Source organism: Ambystoma mexicanum, chromosome 6q (assembly GCF_040938575.1).
Source record: "Ambystoma mexicanum isolate Mex_15411 chromosome 6q, UKY_AmexF1_1, whole genome shotgun sequence".
NCBI classification, from domain to species: Eukaryota; Metazoa; Chordata; class Amphibia; order Caudata; family Ambystomatidae; genus Ambystoma; species Ambystoma mexicanum.
In genome coordinates this window covers 41,254,095-41,277,421 of record NC_090937.1, presented here as the reverse complement: position 1 = coordinate 41,277,421, position 23,327 = coordinate 41,254,095, and the positions used below count along the sequence as shown (strand labels likewise).

Here is a 23,327-nt window from a genome sequence, read left to right as displayed (position 1 = left end):
GCGGGGCTGGTCTTCGCTGTCCTGATCGCCCTGCGCGTCATCTGACAAGTCCGGATCCTGCTGAACTGTGTCAGGCAGAGCCTTCTCCACAGGGGACAATGGAGGCAAGGGCGGAAGGGTCGGGGGAGGCACCGCAGGCAAGGGCGGCGTGGCGGAGCCACCGGGGGAGCGGGTGGAGCTGGAGGAGCAGGCGGGCATATCTCCCTAAAAAGACCCTTGAAATACTCCCTCATGGGGTCGGTACGCATGAGCATCTGAAATTTGCTGAAAAAGGAGTCCTCCGGAGACAGTTTTGGAGCTACGGGAGGAGGTCTCATGAGGAGGATAATTCCAGGGACGCAGAGGAGTGTTGCCAAACAAGCCCATCTCCCGATGTATCCACATAAATCAAGGGCGCAGAACCCACAGGCAGCGAAAAGTTGTGCAGAAGGGGCAGCCAAGCGTTCCTGTCGTAAACCGGGAAAAACGGATGCGCACAAGGAATTTTATGTTCACCCACAGAATCAACTCCTACACCTGAGGCCGATGGCGTAGTTGTAGGGGGTAGCACACAAAATGGCCGCCGTGGTCATGGCGGGAACGGCCGCGATTTTGCCATCACCTGAGGGGCACTGCGGCACGTGGGGAAGTGAGGCAGGGGTCCCCGTCGATGGATCAGGGGTCTTAATTTCAGCCTTAACATCAGGAACCTCGGCTGAGCCGGTACTATGAGGCCTGGAATGTTTTTTCGACATAACAATAGCCAAACCAGCCTTCACAGGAAGGACCTCGGCGCTGCCGGTAAAGGAAGAACTTTCACTCCTTGCCCACTCAACAGTTCTGGCGTCGCCACAAGAGCGGGAACGGTGAGAAACAACTTTCACCAATAAGGCCTTGACAGGCCTCTCAGAAATGTTGGTCATTTTAGCCTCTGCACAAAGACCTCAGACCCAGGTCCGGTAACAGCCTTACTAGCGCGGGCCTCGAACTTCTGTCCGGTAACACCAAGCCCAGCGAAGGCCTCAGGGCGCACCCCGGTACTTTTGAGGGAAGCCGATAACAAGGCCTTAGAGCAAGCTCCGGTACCCCACGACTCAGTAGAACTGGGTCTACAAGCAGCACCCACAGGAGAAAACTCTGGTACAATTATTAGGCCCAGAAGGCACCTCAGGGCAATCCCCGGTGACAGAGTGGTCAACGCTCCTCCCGGCTCGGGAAGAGCCCGGAAAGGTATCTCCCGGCTGCGGTGCTCTGAAAAGTAAATAACTTACTGGGCGTTTCTTCTTTTCGTCGATACACGCTTGAAAATGCGAAGGAGGAGTATGTTGAAACACCTACTCCCACCGCTCCAACCGACGTTGAAGTGCCTGGACTGAAAGAGTTGCAATAAAAACAGGAGTCCCAACAGTGATCTGGACCCAAACACTCTAGACAAAGAGGATGGGGATCTGCCCTCGCGAAGCGTCAGTGACACGAATAATCTGGAAAGTCTAGTTTGAACGACAGACTAGTACACGATCGCTACCGAGAGCCAGAGAGGAGGGGAAAAAAAAGGAAGATCTTCCGCGGATGCAAGCGCGTCCAGTCCCGAACGAGCAGAGAAGAGGACTGATGAGCGAAGTGCGGGGCGGAGCGGATCCGAGATGGGCGGGGTTACGGCCACGTGCCAGGCCCCACGTAGAAAGAGAGGAAGGACTAACATGATTTGATGTATGGAGGAAAAGGGACGGGACGTAGGAGTATAGACTTGGGTTCTTTATCATTCCCTTCCATTGTCCCATTGTTTGTGGATAGGCTTGACTTCCTGGAATCCTGACTTCAGCTTACCTTGGAGGCTAGAGATGGACTGGGGAGCTTGGCAGATCCTGCATGGACCTCTTCCGAGGCATAAATCATGGACTGAGTGGTGTTGCACAGCTTCTAGTTTCACTGCAGCCACATCCTCCAGCCTTCAACCTGCAATTCACCACAGATGCAAGAATAATCAGGCCACCTATTTAAACGTAGCACTGGGCTTTCCTGCACCAGCCAACCTGCTGAAATCTAGCACATGGCTGAGATTGGGTTCCCGAGAAGCAGAAGAAACGCATGGTTTGACATTTTTTGTCAAAAGGAACTTTGCATTCAGCAAATGTAATCTAAGTGGTTGAAACTTCACGGCGAGAAGACTGAAGTACCGATTGTTGGTCCCGCCGGTGTTTCAGAAAGGTGGACCTCAGATTTCTGGCTGCTGTCACTAGGTCCTCTACCGGTGTCGGTGAGGACTATTAGGAATCTGGGGGTAGAAATATTGTCACTAGCTATGGAGACCCAGATGAACAATATTTGTGGTCTGGGCTTCCTTAAGATGAAGCAGATTAGGAAGGTCCTTCCTTTTATCCCAGATGATCTCCATGCTCTGGTAGTAGCAGCCTGTCTTAATGGCAGTATTGACTACTGTAATGCCACCTATCTCTCCGAACCAGGATAACCAGTTCATCGTTTACAGGCTCTGAAAAATGCGGCTGTCCGCCTGGTCAGGGGTATTCCTTTTGGTCATGTCATGGCAGGACGCTGGGCTCTACACTGGCTGCCTGCTTCAGCACCAATTCAGTTTGGAGACTGTGCGCATAACAAACGTTTGATCGAAAGCAGTAATTGATTTCAGCCTTGAAGGGACCAAACGTACTGATGAATTTAACTTTTAAAAAGTGTAGCCTGGGGCAGGCAAAGAAAGCAGGCGGAGAGATCAGGCCTTACCTCAACTCTGTGCCAGCTAAGGCATTGCAAGGAATGGGGGTCAACAGTGGGAGAAGAATCTGGTTACTGTCTGGCAACACATTTACCATTTGTTATGTATGGGGCCTAGACGTCCTCTTCCATTACTGCTGCTGTAAGCCATTTGGTGTTTCATTGCTGACAGTTGCATGGACAACACTGACCAGAATAAGACCAGCAATAAGCAAGACGTACTACTTCTGGTATTTTAGAGGCAACGTGTCTCCAACATTCACAAACATCCCAGGTGAAAAGCCCAGATAACAATATACATGGCACTCCTCTGTCGATTAGTGTTATTTTTGGCCCTGCATCACCTTAAAGCACCAGCAGAAAAGGACAGCACTTGGCAGTAAGCATTCTAAACTGGCCATCTCATATTGTCATCTTGCAGCCTACATACATTTGAAGCAGTTCCAGATGCAACTCTGCATTGGTGAGCATCCAGGTCGTGGACTCCCTTTACAATTGCAAGCAAGGTAATTCGGGTTACCAAGATATCCGCTAGCTCGGTGACCATGCATGCCCATCTTAAATCTTTGTGATTGGGAGGACTAACTCAAGGAATCATGCTACCGCACAGATTAAAAAGAAACATGTACATATAGACTTCAATGGCAGAGAAGGTTATCCTCAAATGACGACGGATACTTACCCTTTTCTTGTCCATCTCCTGCATGATAAAGGGGATACCCTTCATGTTTCTTTCTTTGCCTACACTCCACCCCTCACCTAATGACCATTTGCCTGCTAACCCTGCTATGGTAAGGGATGACTTGCCAGCCCTCTCTAGACGCAGTACACAAAGTGGGAAACATTTAAGAAAGCCTTGCAGGACTAAACATCCTTTGTAGGTTGGTGTGCTCCAATTCTACCACCATAGAATGGTACCATTCAGGTACGACTAAAAGTCCTGCAAGCACTTGTAAAGTGAGATCTCCTCCCACGAGGACTAATGCCATGTACATGGGCTCTTTGGGGTGTGATGGCTTGGCATGAGTCCCTACAAAGCTGACCTCCTGTGGAAACAGAATATTTTTGGGAAGGTTGCCACTAAGGAGAGCTACGCCCCCCCCCCTCCCCCCGAGTCATCAAGCTGCCATGCATTAGATTACATAATTACAGCAGTAAATCAACATGAAGTTAGAATGTTGCATGTGTACTTATGCATTAGGTGACAATTGAGGCCACACAGTTATTTGTATAACTGTACAAAACAAAAACAAGTGCGTATATAAAATAGTTTATTCATCTTTATGGGCAGAATAATCATAGTCCCTCCTCCCGCCCCCATCACTGGCCCCTGATCCCACTACCCTTATGCTCGAACTTCCCTACCTTTGATTCCTTCAAACCAATCTTCAGAGAAGAGTTCCTTGAACTATCAGCCAGTAAACCCTCCTGGTCACCCCTCGACCCCTGCCCAGCCTCTGCTGTCTTGAAATAAATATTCTCGTCTACCTGCGCTGGCGAACATACAAGAGCCATACTAAACAAACCCCTCACCTCTGGCATCTTCCCTAATGCCTTCAAAATTGTGCATGTCAAGCCACTTCTAAAAAAGGCATCCCTTGACCCGCTTGACCCCAAGAATTACAGACCAATCTCCAACACCAGATTTCTCGCAAAATTCATTGACCCGACTGCATACTCCCAGCTCAACTCGTTTGTAGAATCCAACTAGCTCATCGACCCCGCACAATCAGGCTTCAGACTGCGACATGGAACTGAAACCACTCTAATATCAATCTGGGATGATCTCAGGGTCACTGCAGATTCTGAAGGCTGCGCTGCACTGATTCTCCTCGATCTCTCCGCAGCCTTTGACAGTTAACCGCTCAATCCTCCTTGACCACCTTCATTCCCTAGAAATCCGTGGCACTGCTCTCAAATGGATCGCCTCCTTCCTAAGCAACAGGAAACAAATAACCCTCCTCTCACCTTAAGTCTTGACTGCCTGCCCTGTGAACACTGGAGTACCCACAAGGCGCTTGCCTTGCTGCTCTCCTGTTCAACCTCTATATAACCACGCTACCTGGAATCATTTGCACGCACAACATCTCCTGTTACAACAAAGCTGACGATACCCAAATGATCCTAAGAACTCCAAGTCAGACACCGACCCTCTCCCCGACCTTGAAACCGGTCTCTGCAATATCGATCAAACCACCTCCTTTTGAACCCTGCTAAAACAGAAATCATGTATGGCAATACCGCCCTTCTACAACATCCGCTCACATGGCCCCCATCCTTCAGCCACCGCCATCCCCCCTGAGATTCAGTAAAAAACCTAGGCTGCACTATGGACTCAGGCCTGAGCCTCTCCTGTCAGATCAACAACGTGTCAAAATCCTGTCCCTACCACCTCAAACATTTCAGATGCACTTTTCCCTACCTCGCCTACCCTAACAGACGAAGTAATTACGTCTATTGTGATCTCAAGAAGGGACTATGCCAACTGCCTATACCTAGGAGCCCCGGCATACCATCTCAACATACTACAAATAGCTCAAAACGCTGCTGCAAAACTGCTCCTTGCCCTAGGCCGCACGAGACAACGCATCTCACCCGCTCTCCAAACCCTCCACTGGCTCCCCGTCGGACGAAGGACCACCTTCAAGACCCTATGCATCACTCACCGTGCAGTGCACAGGACCAGCCCAATATACCTACAGGAGAAGATTAAACCATACCTCCCTTCTTGCATCCTAAGATCAAGCACTGCCCACCTTCTAGTAATTCCATCCTCTGTCAGGATCGGAGGATCCGCCTTCTCAACCTTGGCCCCAACTCTGTGAAACTCGTCCCCCTTACATTCGACACATCCAATACTATAGGACGTTCTGCAAAGCTCTAAAAACGTGTCTTTCCGTAATACCATCCCCATCCTTCTGAAGCAATTGAACCATAGCAACCTGATGAATAATGCTCAATGAGATCCCGAACAATGTCACCCTTGAATACGCTTATTAATTCGCTAAGAAGCAACTGCATGCCTGAAATTTAGAATCTTGATCTCCTTAGATCATAATTCCATGCAAACACGGTCCTCCCATATCACTATGCCTACTCTATCCTCTGCACGACCACTCACATAGAGTGCCGCTATACCCCTCCATCAATTCGGCCTAGCTGCTCACATACGAACATTACCTCATGAACACCTCATCACTAATAAAACGCAACGATACCCCATGACAAACTGGACTAGCTGCACACATAAGCGTCCGACAGGCCTCACAGCCAGAACCCAGTCTTAGTGCTGGCCCGCCTGACTGCACACATTCAACAGTTATCCATACATCACAGCTAGTGCTAGGATGCAGCTTACACCAGGCAATCACATCAGCTGCACACATATCTGGTGCACCCAAGCACCCTACAACACCCTCCTCTCTCTGAGCTGGACTACGGTCCCCGAGGGTGTTCAACCTACCAGCGATTTGAGGTCATACAAATGATATATAGAGCGCTATATAAATGCCAAACAACAAGTCACATCAGACATTCACTATGCAGTGACAATGGTGATCCTGTGCTTCAGACGGACAGATTTCCCCAACGTAGACCCTGAACATGCTCAAAGCACTGGCTACTTATACTGCAGATCTGTAACCCTTCATTGCCATGGTACGGTGGAGGTGTGGGGGGGGGGGGGGGGGGGGGGGGGGGGAGTATAATCTGACTGCAGAAAATTAACAGAAAGAGCAGCACCCAAATATGAAATCCGTAATGCAAACCCCAGACACTCCAGCACACCACAACCAGCCTATCATTCAATAAACAATATGAAAGTTAAATGTCAAAAAAACTTTAATACAGGTTTCTGACTAAATTCAGGAACAAACAATGCATTAGACAAACTTACCTTCAAAATGTCTTCCACACAATGGACTTCATTTGAAAAGGTTTGCTAAAGAGAAAGAAAAATATTCAATAATACAGCTTAATTATTGAAATAATCAATAATAACCCAACAGTCAAATGATACATTAAAATAAGTAAATTCATTTATTTCCAACAGTTTATGTTTTCCTAGTGGGTGAACAATATGAACACAGAAAAGGTTTGGGATCATGAGAAAGCATGGGTGGAGGAAGAATGACGGCAAGATCAAGCACGATTTAATAAGCTCGGCAATAAGCACGGCAGTCATGAGCGCCATCAATAAAATGATTCAGAAACACTTTGAAAACACCATATTCATCAGCGGTTGGTAATGGTAAATCCCAGAGAGGAGAGAGAGAGAGAGAGAGAGAGAGAGAGAGAGAGAGAGACACCACCCCCCCCCCCCCACCCAATCAACCGCTTTAGAAAAGGGGGGCATGTCTAATACCAAGATGATTAAGCTCATCTTGCCCAGAAACAGAACTGGGGCTTGAAGAGCTCAGAATATCCAACATTCCTCGATTTTACACCAGCACTAAAAAGGCTTTTGAACTTCAATTTAACAGAGATAAATAGTCAGGAAAATCCAGTTTAACCATATATGTTTGAGAAAGGCTCTCAAAATCCAACAGTAAAGGAACTAGGTTCATCTGAACCGTTGGAGCATTCCACACCAGGAGTAGAAGCAACTGAAAATGCATGGTTTGCATATCTAGAGTGTGCTAGAATCAGAATCCTCTGTAGAGCTCAACTCCTGTTAGCTTTCAGACAGTCTCCACTAGGATATCAGGGCAACATGCTTCCAATGCAATCAACGTACCTACTTTAATGATTAATCAGGAAAGGCATTAGGCTTTCAATGAACCCAGCACTGGGGCTGTGATGCACACATCTCACTGAAACAGCTGACCAGGTGGGATGTATGCCACCCTTCTGCTGGCAAACTGTAGGATGGATTGTGTACTTTTATTGGATTCATGTAGCACCTTCATTATGATAGGAGTCATGGTAAAAGTTACAATAAACAATGACAATTTTGATAAAGGAGACACACACCAGAGCTAAAAATAGAGAAAAGGTGGGTGACGACCCGATGAAGACATATTCCAGTGCTTGAGGGCTAGGAACAAGACAGAAACAGGACTGGCCCCAAGAGGACTTTGGAAAAAGGAGAAATTGGGATTGATAACAGTGATTAGTTGGTCTGTAAACAGAAACAAGAGAAGATCGGGTGGAACAAGTGGGTAGATGCATTTAAAAACAATCCAGAGGAAGTGGAAAAGTAGGAGAGTCATCCAATAAATGGAACACAAGATAGAGGTGCAAGAATAAAGACCTGAAATGAGACATATAGAAGAGATAAAGAAAGAGTGAAGAACAGCGAGTTGGTGGGCGAGAAGTCCTATTAGGAAGCAGAACAGAAGTCAAGCCTGGAGAAGAGAACAAGAGATATGTACATGTGTAATAAAGTAGTGACTAACGTATTCTTAGTCCTTAGTCCCCTTTCCTCTATACTGTATGGGCGTCCCTTCCTAGGGACGGCAGTTGGAACCTTTTTCACCAGAAAAAACGTATTCCCCATTTAGAGACACCCAGGTGCGGCCCTGGGAGTAAGCGCTCCCCTGACTCTGCCCACCGGCACCAATCATATGTCCCCATTGACAATATTCATCATTGTCTAATGACACCTGTATTATTATTAGTGGGGGGGAATTGTGGGACGTATGGAGGAAAGGGGACAAAGGACTAAGAGTATGTTAATCACTATGGTGAGCAACCTGTAATTACTCTTACAGCCCGTCCCCTTTCCTCCATATTGTATGGGGGATTACAACTGAATGTAGCCCCAGGGTGGAGAGGAGACCCTCCTTAAGCAAACAAGTTCCTTAGAACCACCTGTCTGAAGGCCGCGTCGGACTTCGACCCGGTGTCCAAACAGTAATGCTTACAGAAAGCTGGAAGGGGTTGCCCAGGTAGCTGCCCTGCTTATGACCTGCCACGGGACCTGCCGCTGGAAGGCGACGGCAGTGGCCTTGGCTCTGACCGAGTGAGCGTGTATGTTGGCTGCCAGCGGCTTGCGCTGCCCCTCAAAGTCTTCCATGATGGCTGCCACCAGCCACCTAGCGATGGATGCATTGGATGCCTGATAACCGGGTCTGGCACCCAAGGTGACAGTGCGTCCAATTTGCGGAAGCCCTTGGTCCTATGCAGATAGGATTTCAGACTGTGTCTGACATCCAGGCAGTGCAAGACTCTGAGCCTCGTCCTTGGGGTCCGTGAAGAAAGTAGGCAATAGCATTTCCTCGTTCAGATGGAAAGCAGAGGGTACCTTAGGTAGGAATGCCAGGTGCGTCCAGAGGACCACCTTGTCCCTGTGGAAAGTGGTATAGGGCTCTGAAGCCACCAGAGCCTGGATCTCGCAGACTCTGCTAGTGGAGGCGAGTCCTACTAGCATGGCCGTCTAGATAGTGACCAGCCTGATGTCCATGGATGCCATTGGCTCGAAAGGTTTGTGCCCCAAGGCGCCCAACACCACATTGAGGTCCCACACAGGATGTGGCCTCTTGAGGTGCGGGTAAAGCCTGGACAAGCCAGTCAGGTGTTTGACTATTGGGTCGGAAGAGGAGAAGACCTCTTCCGAATTCCTGTAGACCCCTATGGCTGCCAGGTGCAACATGTGTCCCAAGGGCAAGGTGTGCCAAGAACGAGCGCACATCGTCCAGTTTGCACAACAAGGGGTGGGGGGTGGGGTTGATCTCCTTAGACTCTGCTCAGTGACAGAACCTGCTCCATTTACTCTTTTATTGACTTAGCGTCCTTGCTCCTAGCGCCCTAGATCTCCGGGTTAGCCCGAGAGGCTCAGGTGCTTGAGGGTGACTTGCTCAGGAACCACGCTGCAAGGGCTAACTTCCGAGGAGCGGGGTGGAGAACCATGCCCCCCTACTGGGACAGGAGAGGTGCTTGGCCCAGCGGAAGGTGAATAGGTGGTCTGTCCGAGAGGCTGAGCAGTTCGGAGAACCAGAGCCTCGCTGGCCACCAAGGCACTATCACTATGATGCGGAGGTGACAAGCTTCCTTTATCTTGCGGAATACCCTGGGGATCAGGGGTAAGGGAGGAAAGGCATAGGCTATCATGCCCTCCGATTGAATCTGCATGGCGTAGCCCAGAGAGCCAGCGCCCTGTCCCTGCCAAGACGCGAACTGGGGGCACTTCCTGTTCTTCCAGGAGGCAAATAGATGCACCTGAGGATGACCCCATGCATTGAAGACCGTCCGCAGCACCTGGTCGTTCAATTGCCACTCACAATTGTCTGCTCCCAACCTGCTGAGCCTGTACGCTTCCAAGTTGGCCTCCCCCGGGAGGTGGACATCCCTGAGGTAGATGTTTTCCAGGGCCCATTCCCACATGTGGACAACTAGGTCGCATAGCGGAGAGGACATGGTACCCTTCTGCTTGTTGACATAGTACATGCTGGTGGAGTGGTCAGTCTGGATCAGGACAGTCCTGCCCCCGATGCGTGGAAGGAAGGCCCCGAGTTCTAGCCAGTTGAAATGCAACTCCTGCCGGGTCCAGACTCTGGACGTTGTGGTTGTCCAGAGTGGCTCCCCAGCCGTATAGGAAGGAATTCGTAGTGATGGTGGCCTGTGAAGCCAGCTGCCGGAATGGTCTGCTCGTCCGCAGATTGCAGTCCTTGGACCCGCACGTGAGGTCCGAGTGGAGAGAATGCGGTATGCCAGCTCCACTTGGGAGCCCTTCTCCTGATTCCATGAGGCTGCGAAGTGCAGCTGCACTCTCCTCATCCGGAGCATCGTGTGTGGCATGGGCAAGAGGAGAGCTGCCATGATACCCAGTAGGTGCTGGTACCACCAAGCCAAAATCACTGGTCTGGAAAGGAAGCGCGTAGAGGCCCTCTTGATGGCCGTAATTCTTGTCCTCAGAGGGGAAAATTCTCCCAGAACTGGTATCCCAGATGAGGCCCAGGAAAGTGAGGAACTGCGTCGGCTGCTGCCGAGACTTGGGGTTGATGGTAAAACCCAGGTCATGGAGTGTACTCATAAGAGCAGAGGAAGTGTGGACCACCCCCTGATGAGCCAGTCCAGGTACGGGTAGACATGGTGGCCTGGGCCCTGAGAAGGGCTGCTAATGCATTCATGAGTCTGGTAAATAACCTGGGGGCTGAGTTGAGGCCAAAGGGTAGCACCTTGTTCTAAAAGTCCATTATCCTGAAGCGTAGGAAGGATGGGGCTGCCAAATCGGGATGTGTAGGTAGGCGTCCTTCAGATCCAGGGAGCACATCCAATCTCCCTTGTCTAGTGTCTCTGAAATGAGTGTTGGCCTAACCATCTTGAATTTTTGAAGCGGGAGGAAGAGGTGGAGGGTGGATAGGTCCAACAACTCTCAGGTCAGGCCAGCCTGGTTCTTATTTTGTATCACGAAAATCCTGGAATAGACGCTTAAGCCCCTCTGGGAGGCTGCTACTTCTTCCACTGCCTGGCTCTCGGCGAGCGACTGCATGTCCGCCAACAGAGTTGTTGTCCCAAACTGTCAGTGGAGGGGAGGAAGGAAGAGAGGGAGGTAAAGGCAGGTGGTACCCCGTGGATACTACTGTGAGGATCCAAGGTTCTGCAAAGTTTTGGTGCCAGAAATGCACGCGAGAGGCAAGCCTGCCCCCCACTGGTGACACGTGGACCCGGAGGGACGGGTCATGCCTTTTTATGCTCGGAGGCTGCTGCTGAGGTGGGGGACTGGAAGAAACCCTTGCCCTCCTGCCCCTTTTGTTGCATGCACTGGTGCTGACTCAGCGAATGGTCAGGTTGTCTCATCCTCCATCCCTGGAATCCCCGGAACCCACCAAACTCCTGCCCCTTTGTCGGAGCGTTGATGCGACCAGGCTTACGCCTTGGGCGTGGCCTTCATCAGGATAAAGACTTTGCAGTTTGCAAGCTGTTCTTTATCTAATTCCTCGTCTGTGGTAGAGTGAAAGAGGTCACTACCCCAGAGTGGAAGATCCAATAAGCAATCCTGGACGTCTGGGTTAAACTTGGTGGTCCGAAGCCAGGCCGTCCTCAGGTCTGTGATGATGCAGATGGCCCGGCGCGAGGTATCGATGGAGGCCACTGTGGACTCCATGATGTCTTGCGCTACCAGCCTGGATTCTCCTAGACCCACATTGAAGCGTGCCTGGCTCTGCACCAGAAGGAAGTCTGCCATTTCCCACTGCAACCTGGCACCCGCATTGGCCAGACCCAGGTGCAGGGAGGCGTTCGAGTACAGCTTCTTCCCGTACGCCTCAAAGATGTTCTCCTCCTTGCCTAGCAGCGCCAAAGACGAGGTGGCCGAGGCTTAGAGTAGAGTGACGCTGCAGCGATCACAGAAGAATGAGGCAGGGGGTGCATTGATAACAAGAGTGTATCCCCCCACCATCTGTCTATACTTGGCACAACCTGTCAATCGGCACCTCAATGCCGAGTGAGGCTTAAGCCACACCTTCTTGGCCAGAACCACAGCGTCTTTCTGCATCGGCATACCAGTCTTGGTAGGATGAGGACTTCAGCGAGGACCCCTCCTAGGGCTGCTCGAACTCAGGTTGAGGAAGGCCCAAATATTCTGCCAAACCTGCAAGCCTGTCGTGGAAGGTCTTCACTGACGATGGTGTGTCAGGGTCCTCCTCATCTGTGTCCGCCAGGGTGCCCGGCTGGTCCAGAGCCGGTGGCAGTGTGCTGGGAGCCGTGAGCAGCGATGTGGAGACCGGGGCCGGAGGCTGCTGTGGAGGCTGGTGTGGAGCTGGGATTCGAGGAGCTGGCAGTGGCAGCGGTGGCTGCGCTGGGGCCTGTGGTGCCGGAGCCATGGGAGGAATGACTATGGGCGCCGGTGGAGTGACCGGAGGGAACAAGCCCCTGACTGCATCCCTTAGGATGGCCCCCATCTGGGGGGTTCGCATCAGTCCCAAGAACCTCTCGAAGAACCTGTCTTCGGAGGCCGAAGAGGAGGCAGATGTTGACGGAGTAGCTGGGGGCTGCTGGGGCTAGAGCACTCTGGGTTGCAGGGGGAACCAGCCCTAAGCTACTGATGGATACACTGTATGCCACATACCTGGTTGACACCAGTCCCACCATGAAACTCGTTCACCCACCTGCTCTGTTCCTAGTAGTGCCATTGGATGAGCGGCCATGTTACCTGGCATGGTGGCCATTTTGTCGGGCTGCGTGCCAAAGTCATGGTGCATGGCCCTCTGGGCACCACCTCGGCCAAGACTCTTGGTGTTGGAACATGAGGCCTATCCCGCAACTCCGGTCTAGACCTTGGAGAGCGAATCGCCCTCTGCATTGACGCCGGTAGAGCTGCGTGAAGGCGCCCCCCTCGGCCATGGAGCCAGTAATAGGGCGTAGACCCGGTAGAAGAACCTCGCGGTCCCTCAGCACTGATACTGGTAGGGTCCGGAGACCCCTTGGCTGTAAGGCCAGTAGCTGTGTTAGCATTCGTACGTGTGGAGGTAACAGAACCAGAGAGGCGCCTCCCACTTGGGCGTTTCCTCGGGAAGGAGTCACCCTTACGCGGTGCAATGGAAAATCACCCTGCCTTTGGCCTCGATCTCTGCTTGACAAACTTAAAATCCTCTGGAGGCGACCTGTTCAAGGCGTGGAGTCCGAGCGATGCATGTGGTGCAACCTTCCTAGCTGTGGTTAGGGCCAAGGCAGCGGAGGCAAAGAGCGTGGGGGTCAGACGTAGTAAAGAGCCCCTCCCAGGCTGGACACCTGCTAAAGCCAGCTGAAGTCGACATTCACCGGGGAGGAACGTGATGCCGGACGACCAAGTACCTAGATGACAAAGAAAGACAAAAGGATAGAATAATCTGGGGAAGAGCGTGTGGAATTACATGGCGAGGCCAAACCCAGGAGCGCTGGTGAAATCGGCCTGTTCCCGTCGACGCGGATGAAGGGACTAGGGAGTGGCGCTGGTGGGCGTTGTCAGGGGAGCGCACCCCTGCACGCCTCTAATTTTAAAGGGGGAAGAAGGTTTTTTTGGTGAAAAAGGTTCCGTCTCCCGTCTCTAGGAAGGGACGCCCATACAGTATGGAGGAAAGGGGACGGAACGTAAAAGTAAGCTACTTGGACTTTCTTAACCAACAGGCTCACAGCTGGTCTGTGTCTGGACTGCCATCTACACTTCGTTACTATTTTGGAAATAAGTGGACAAGGACATAAGGAGAGCCATGGAGTGGGGAGCAGCATAAGGTAGACCACTCACTGTCCCCCAAAGGCGTCACCCAACTACTGCAAAATGAAGGAGGTGCTCATGGAAAAGAATGGAACAGTTGCAAACTAAGGAAAGGTTCCTCATCCAAGACTCTGCAAACTACAAGCAACATCACTGTGCAGCTCAGGGGCCACCTACCCGCCGACCACCCCATCAAACTAGGCACAGTTTCTATCCAGAATGGAAAGCAAACAGCCACAGAGGGCTGGCGGCTACAAGGGCACGCCACTCAGTCCCAGCAGTGAATGATTACTAGGCAAGAATAATAGCCTAAACCCAAGCTGGCATTTTGTGGAGAAAAAATGAAAACGGATCAAAAGGGACTTCTTGCTATTTTGTGCCGACACAGAACGCCACCAGCATATGCAAATCACCTTAGCAGTGCCGCATGGGCATATTACAGCTTGAAGCAAGTCTGTCTCACATCTACTTCCCTACGTCATTTGCCAGCCAGTGGTGCCAACCATGCTTCTCGGTGCCGCTGGGGCAGAGCTGGCCTGTTTACAATAGGCAATGAAGCGGCTAAGAGCTCTGCACAGTCCACTGCCCAACCACAAATGGTGTCACAGAATGACGCACAGCATGGGCAACAGCCTCACCTAGTGTCACACTGGGGCCCAACACATTCAGTAGTCCATGCTCAAGGAGGAAAACACGAGGCAGGTCATCCTTCAACATGACAGGCCAGCATTCCTTTCAAGACCGTGATACGGTGCAATGCAGTAATGGGTGCCACTGCTGTGGGAATCAATGGTGTAGCCATGGCTTGTATGTTACATAACATTTTTAGGCGCCCAGCTCTTCCTTCCAGCCAACTACACTCAGGTGCCATTAGTGCTGGCCCTACTTAAACGTCTTGAGCCTTTCTCATGTGACATTTTGTAACCTGCTGGGAACTTAACTGGACATAAGTGTGCAGTCCAACCCTAAACACAGAACTTGAATGCTGCCTCGGTCAGTGTGCAATGCTTCGTCAACTAGGGTCCAGCCGGTTGACATTAAAGTTTAGTTTCTTTCATAGGTTTTATTCAGTATACTATAATCAGCGTATGTTTGATGCCCCATCTTCAGGTTTATTTGTGGGCGTTTTTTTTTTTACTTAATAAGCACTCACTAGTTTAGGTTTATGAATTGTTGCAAGGTTATTTTGTTCGTGCAACTGCATTTACAGGCTTAATGTTGTGGCCTCAAGGGAACCAGTCAACACTACAGGTTATGTAGTACTCTCACTTGTAGAAGTCTACAGTAAAGGCCCAAGAACAATTGATAGTGTAGGTTTAAGCAAGAGCTTTAAGGAAAACATAGCCAGGTCTAGGCCTCATAAAAAAGTCTAGGTAAAGGAATCCAGGTATAAGCCTTAGGTATAGGCCCCAGAAAATTGTGAGCTCACTTAGTATTGGGTTGTGTTTTGTTTATCCAGCTGTTAGATAGGTCATCACAGGATTCCTGTTTCTTCAAGTTATTGTTTTGGACATTTTGAAGTTATGTACCACTCCAAGAGTTACTAGATGCCCGTTAGCATCTCACTGCTCATAGGATTGTCTGGTGCGTGGGTGCATGTCATGTATTTGTGCATCTGGTCTGTGATAAACATGTGGGTGTGCGCGATTGTTGGGGTATCAGACTTGGGTATTCGTGGTGCATATGGCAATACCCGTCATGTGTCTCACAGTTGCAGGGAGTGCGGTCTGACTTTTTAGCTGGTAGATCTTCAGTTGGGACATGGTCCTGGGTGTTAATGCTATATAAGCAATTGTATTCAGGCAGGTTTACGGATGTTATCAATGGTTGGGGTGGTTGCAATGTTTTTTTTCCTCCTGGAATAGCGGAATGCTGTCCTACATGGACACACCTAGCACTGCAGGGTGACAGACACCATTTGGGGGTTGCCCAAGTGTAGTTTCGACTTTCTAGGTCAGCGCCATATCCTAGCCCGGATGAGAGGTCACCTGCAGATACCCACCAATCATAAACCCATGCAACATATTGCGCATGGTTTTTGTGTATGTTGGGAATTGTGTCCACCTGCTTTTTCTGTATGTAGCAACAGTGGGATGCTAAGTAGGATGAGATCTACAGGATTCTGATTGCAAGGAAGGGAGATGTGGTGCGTGGCTGAATGTTATGCTGGTTTGTCATATAATTGCTGTTACAATGCAAGTGTGTGAAGCTCAGGAGAAGGTCGAGGACTGCTTTAGTGTGAATATTCCATGTCAGTCGGGGGCCTTAGCTGGAGTGTGATGATGGCTGGTCCCTCCATACAGGGTAAGAGTAGCCAGGACTACAAACTAACCAAATATATATAATAAAGCTACATAGACTTTATTAACCACAAGACTTGCACCCATCCTGCCTGTACTACCACCTTTCCTCTTTTGGTTGTTACAGCAATTCCCTGTATTGGGAAAGAACCTCATTACAATATACAAGTATTAACTAAAAGCATGGTTTTAATTCATCTTCGTTGCAGTATGAGTAAACAATACTGATGCGAGGCTGATTGAAAAGAAACAGCACCAAAGGATGACTTTTCAGGAAAAGGAGCATTCCACCTTTCCTGTTAAGAGTATCTGTAGGATCGGGCCACTTACGCCGCTACCCCGTCATTTCTAATGTCGTGCACGATCGCCATTTCCCTCGTCCATCATCATGGTTGCTATGGCATTAATCGCCACGAGCAAAAATCACATCAGGTTGCTATTGCAGAGCAGAAGCGTAATCTCCCTGCCAGCTTTCACCTCGGCACTTCCACATGACCTTTCTATGAGGTAATGCACAGATTCCACTGCACGATCTTTCTGTGATGAGTCACGGCACCATCGCCAGCTGCGTCACACGTTCCGTGACTGAGGCTCCATGGCAGTGTTGGGATCTGTTCAATTGGTTACAAAGGTGAAGCTCTTTTTCTAATATTTTACAATTCTGTGTTTGGAAGAACACCAAGTTCTTTAACGTTGGCTTGTTAAACTGTTCAGGAAACCATAGTCTTGGCTGCGACGGCTTACTTGCACCGATGCTGCCTCAGAAAGACCCCTTCACTTGGTTCCATCGGGAAAGGACAGCGGAGGTTTCTTGATAACACAGGGCCAGCACTAGGATTTGTGGGGCCCCCTTATTTGCATCACAGAAAATGTGGTCACAAAAAGGAGACATGAATATGCATGGGAATCAAACTGTTTCAGTATATGAATTGTAAGTGTTAATATTACACATTACATATTAACACTTGCACACCCGTTGGTCGCCTGTGATGCTGTGTGCCCTCCATACCCCACTTTGGTCACCTGTGATGCTGTGTGCTGCCGCCACCGCCACCCCCCCCTTCCCGGTCACCTGTGATGCTCTGTGCCCCCCACCCTGGATGCCTGTGATACTGTGTGCCCCCCAGCCCTCTCTCCCTTCCCCTCTCCTCCAAGCCACGCTCTGTTAAACTGATTTTCTGCACTTGTATGCTGCTGCCACCCTGCAACATGGGTTGGGCAACATGTTTGTGCCACCCAAATTGTCTCTGCATTTGTATGTTGCTGCCGCCCTGCAACATGGGGTTGTGCAATCTGTATGCCTTTGCAAGCACTTCTGTAATTAAGTAAGCCACCCTTTAACATATTTGACCAAATCAGGAGGAGGCTTATTTTGGAGTAGTTTACAGAGTGAACTGAATCCTCTGTAGACACTGCTAATGTCGACAGGGAAGCCTGGTTTGAAAACAATCTGGCTACAGCATGCAGGGCATAAAAGTGGCGTTTGTGTTTTGCGAACTGTGTTTTTGCAGCAATTTCACGATTGAAAAGTACCTTTAATTTATTTAGATGATTATTTTTACTGTCAGAGAAATTAATCACCAAGCAATTATTTAATATATTTTTTAAAACACAGTGAGCTACACCGCCTCCACCTCCCTCTCTTACTCGTTCCAGTACTTACTTATGAGGTACCAAGCTCAATTTTGAGGAGTCCTTTTATTTACTTTCCCTTTTTTGTTCATATTCCACCCCTCGATTCGGATGTACAACACCCTAGTGTCTGGACATGCTATTCAAATTGTTCCAGCCTTTGGTACGGTCCCGGGAAGGCTGCTGGGCTGTCTCGTGCAACTATCCTCTCCCTGCCAGGCTTGGAGGGGAACCAAAAGAATGGATCCTCAGGTCGGAGCTTCTTGTCTGGGCTTTGAGGGACCGGTCATGAGGATTTGAGTTTCCTATTAGTAAGTATTAGGATGGGGAAGAGGAACATGGAAGTAATTCTCAGATTGTGTGTAATCTTCGTTACTCCTTTTCCTGCTCTGCCTCGTTGCATTACTTGCCTCCTGCCCCACCCGCCCAACATGCACAGAATGAGCTAAAATGTTGGCATGCGGTTTGGTTCAGGTTCTTAGGAAGTATGGGTGGGTATTAGCTGCAACAGATACAGCAAAAGGCCTTTCCTGCAGGATTGCCTTATAGTGCAATCAAACCAAAGACCATTTACCGGGAAGGTATTTAGGCAATCAATGTACGCAGGTCTTCAAATGTTATCAATTCGGTTAAGGTGCAAGAAAAAGTGTGGGGGAGCTCGTTAACATACACACAGGGAGTGAACGTATCTTAAAGTGTAAAATGTAGTTCAAGTCGACTTTTCTAATAGAATAAAATGCACAATACAAATGAACATGGTCCTTCAAAAAATGATCAATACCTGAAAAATAACCAGAGAGGAGCTGATCCTATAAAGGTAGCTTGCCAACTATAAAAAGGTGCACATCTTTTAAAAGCAAAAATCTGTATTGGAATGTTCCATGGGAAGCAACATACCAATACAAGACGTGCTTTGAAGACCTTTTCAAGTGGTCTTGTGGGTGTGTGCCCCGAAACCATGAAGACTAGGTTCAAATCCTGGTGGCCGAATACTTGACCACACAAGCTTTTTTGCATGCTGGTTTGAAAAACACATAGGGCAATGTCGTCCACTCTGAAAAGTGGTCTGATGCGTACCCTGAAAATCAGCACAGGACTAGGGAGAACACCTTACGTCCAGTAACTGCTCTTACCATATCCATGGACCTGGTAAATCACCACAACCAATGTATCCTCTCACTTACCCCTCACCGCCACGTTTGGCTTTCAACAATACTTTTAAAAAGAGGACTTGGAAAAATAAATATTAAAGTACACAAGAAATGTAGGAATCCTTATAGAAATGTGCTAAACAGAAGGAGTACAAATGTTAGTTTCCCTCATGTTGAAGACTATAAATACCAGAAAGCAATTCAACAAAAGGATACAAAAAAAGGCTTGTAGGATTTCTTTCAAGATTTAGACTGGTTACAAAAGATCATATGAAAATGTAACCTGGGTGTTTTGCATCATTTGACAAATACCACTTACTTATAAAGAGCTTCCAATGTAAACGCTCTGCTAAAACAGAGCGTGATAAGCCCTAACTGAGAGGACTCATGGGTTTAATGGGCTGCAGGGGAGGTAGGCGGTCACTTGCATTTAGAACAGTGACATGGAGTTGGCTGCTCACAGTCTCGCTAAGACCTGCCTGGAAGCAGCACAGCCCGTTAAATGCAATTTGTATAACTTCATATACTCGCTGCACCTGAGGGCTCCAAGAGCGCCGGGCCTGGGGTGACATCACAGACTGCCATGCCTCGGGCCGGCTCCAAAAAGAAAAGCCTTTTGTGAGGCGTGCGAGTGGGTCAAGCGGCTGGGAGGCTGCAAATGGAGCTTGGCATTTGCCATCTCATCCATTTCCGTCTACTTTAGAGGAAAACACATGAATTTAGTAGTTGCATACGAGGGCATTGTATAGGATTACTCGTTTATAGCAAGTGACGTAACACAAAATGCGCCCCCCACCTGAAAATGCCATTTCCCAAAACAAAGCACAGGATGCGCACACTCCGGGCCAGCCTGGACCACAATTGTCCATGATTATCATGCTGCTGCAGGGGCGCAAAGCGCTAGGTGAAAGACGGATTTTCATTGATCAAATATTAAATCTTTCACCTAGCAAAGAAAAAAGGGGGGGCTGTGCCTTGGCCATGGCACGCAAATGTACCAGACACCAATGGCAGCAGGTGATTTTTTTTTTTTGGAGGGGCGCAAATATGTGAGCGACCGAGTGTAGCGAGGGGGCTTAAACCTATGTAATGAGGCTCTGGGGTGGTGGGGGACGAGGAGAATTGTTTTTTTAATATTGGGTTAAAATGAAATGGTGCACCACAAATGGATAAAAAGCCAGACAGTTTGCAAGTCACCAACAGTGCACATGAACATTTCCCGGTGCATTTTAAATTCCTTTCACCACAATATATGCCAGTATAAAAAAAAAATGTATGCTTGCTTTGCATATTCATTTCCATGCTGGCAGCACCAATATATGCCAGTAATGAATACTATAAGAAAACGTGTCCAACCTGGCCAGTTCCCGCACAGAAGAACACACTCCTGTCGGCTTTGCCATTAAACATGCCAATTGTGGCAAACCAGTCTTAAATGTAGCCACAACACTTAGCAAGCTGGATTTAATCACAGATCAGAAAAAAAAATTAATGCCACAGTGAGTAATGGCTAGACTGGGTACAACAAAATGCCAGTCATGTAATAACGCTTAGCACGATTGCTAGAACAGACGCCCGTTACAAAATCAAGGAAGGTTTCTACCGTGAATCCTCTGCATGCCTACACCAGGACAGCTTGTGGACGAGGACTCCACCCTTCCCACTGTCTGGGCAGCTAGAAAGGACGACTCCATTCCCGCCTTGCAGGCATTGCTTTATGTGGGATGAAAATAAAAGTTTGTGTCTTTGTGGGAAAGGATTGTGATGCTATGCTTTCGGGGAATTTTGTGCGCCTAACACTTTGCACGTTGTTGGCATCAGACTCAAAACTAACATTGGCGTTTGCTCCCTCTCCTGTTAAACACACATTCAGTGTGTCAGCTGCGGCTCCAGAAATTCACCATTTCCTCACCCAGGTGGCAAATAATGTTGTATGGGAAAGATCTGGTACTTGAAGGAAAAAGAAAAGTCCGGTGAAACAAATGGAATATCACAAATTTTACATCGTCTGGGCAGCGAACATGACCTCCTGTGGTAAGGCAACCTTGACATATACGCGCTTTCCTTCGCCCACACCTAGAAAGGGGGTGGGAGGGGGAACTATGCGTACCCCTGTCTGCATGTCCCTCCCAGAGCATATAAATAAAAGGACGCTGTCCTTGCCTTAGAGCGGGACTATTCTGGGCTGCTAGAATAGTTAATACTGTCCTAGCTTCGCTGCTTGCGTGGACTTTTGTGGAAAGCAGACATTGTCCTTGGATTGGATTCTTTGCTCACCCGGCATGCTCTAGGCAGCAATAGAGGCAGGCAGGGTCTTTGACCTCGATGCCAATGCAGACAGAATAGCCATAAATGGCCCGTTCTAGGTATACAAGTCACCTGTTTGAGGTTGCTCTGAAAAAAGGGCAGTTTTTTTCATGCTTTCAAGTGCCATCAAACGGGCGAGAAGCCAGCATACACAGCCTTCAGTGGGTGGTTTCACCGCCAAAACTATTCACATTAAACCCCGAGCCAGCCCATCCGTCCCTCCATGTGATGCTCATCAACTTCGCCCACCACCCATCGCCCGAGCCCCTTACCTGGGCCAGTGCCCACTTCTCAAGTCTTACAGAATTGCCCACCTTTCTGGCTTCCTCTTCTGTTGGGTTTCTGTGGGCAGTTCCTGTCTGGTCACTTTTCTGGGCGGTGCAGGGAATGCGGCCCACAGACAAAACCGAATGGCCAGCCTCATATGTAGAGGAAATCTACAACCTATTTTCGCGAGGGTGAAGTCCAATTAAAAAGTAGCCAGAGGTATCTTGGGTACATGTGAGTGGATCTTGATCAGTTGGCAAACACCCAGTGGCCGGCAGACAATTCTAAACTGTGCCAGAATTGAAAACGGGAAATGGCGAGATTTTGTAAAAAATTTCCAATGCTTTTAGTTTAGAAGAAATTGCAGAAACACTGCGATCTCTTAAACATGGTGAAAGCCCTAACCTGGTTCCATCAGATTTTTACTAAGCCCACTGTGAAATTTGGGCCCACAATTTTGGTAATGTTTATAACATGTCAAAATTAGGAAAGGTCACAAACTCATGGAAAAAAGCAGCTATTTCTCCCATTTAAAAAAAAAAAGGTCAACAAATGTCACCAACGAGTACGAGTACCCACCCGATCCAGTCGTTCGATTGTTCATCCAAAGTATTTTGGATGGCTATTTTGAGAAAAACTTTTTCCTCTAATAACATTCCCTTAGGGCCAGTTGGGAGTTACTAGTGTGCTTGCTGTGGTCGCCGATGTCACCTTGCGAAAAGGTTTACATATGTATCTTGCAGTAGCCAAGTGCTTGTATTTTAAGAGGAAGCGGGAAAATAGTCAACGTTATGGTCCACCCTCCGTAATCTAGGCATTTGTCCAATATTTCTTTGGATGCTCGTTTTGCTTTATGACTGGCAATGCACATAGCATTCATATATTTATAGAGACAATTCTATGCTTCTCGCTTGGGCACTTAAGCTGTACACAGAATTGTATTTGAAGGAAACTGAATAATGCATGATTGAGGAAAGCAAACCGTGCACCACAATTATGGTAAAACCTAGTGTGCTGTTGACAGGCATGGTAGTTCAAAAATACGTGTTGCCATCTTAAAAGCAAACTATGTTTTAACCTTTGTGCGGACAGTTAATTATTGTGAACTACGAAGGGTTAACAGACGAAATGATAGCATGAGATTTGAATGAGCATTTTACGTATTTAACTGCTCTTGGATAACCGGTAAGAATTCGTATACATTTTTATTGCTTACCCTTCACATTTTCAAACAGGGCTGTTTTAACAACTTGCAATAACTTAGTTTATAAGTCTAGTCCTCAAAATTGTAAGAGTGCACACAAGAAGGCACTGCTCCACTGTTCGGTACTTTGGCCACAGGCACAAGTAAAGCATGTGGAGACCTGCCCCACTGAATGCGAACCGGCTATAAACCCCTCAAGCACGTATATGTGGTTTTTAGACCATTTGTCACCACTGCTTTGATCAACCTAGAATGACCTGCGTGTATTCTTCTCATATATGATTAAGATATTTTGAAAAGAGTCAAGTCAACAAGAATTCATATGAACATGAAGTGTTGAGGAGGAAGACCTCAGAGGCTCTGAAGAGGCGATAAGAGTACTTGTCTGACCCAAACACAAATGGGATCAACCTCTGCATTGCTGACAAGGCAAGCATTAGTTAAGAACCTCCCAGGATACAGAGGCATTGATTTCAGGAATTTGCTAATAGAAATAATGAGCTTATGGCATAAAAACGGTATATATTGCAATATTCAAGGTTAATTACAATAGTAAAGGTGGCTATGAAACTTACTGAAATCAAACTCTTTCCAGGGTGACTTGCTTCTTTTAACAATATGTA

The 23,327-nt window shown here is 48.5% G+C and overlaps 1 protein-coding gene across 2 annotated transcripts in view; it reads right to left on the bottom strand.

Moving 5' to 3' along the window:
* Positions 1–23,327, bottom strand: part of AFF1 (ALF transcription elongation factor 1) — an 811,017-nt gene that overhangs the window by 410,132 nt on the left and 377,558 nt on the right. For both annotated transcript variants that reach the window (XM_069630442.1, XM_069630443.1), the window contains exon 4: positions 6,605–6,649. In XM_069630442.1, the coding sequence (XP_069486543.1) occupies positions 6,605–6,649 (45 nt within the window). The remainder of the gene's footprint in view (positions 1–6,604; positions 6,650–23,327) is intronic.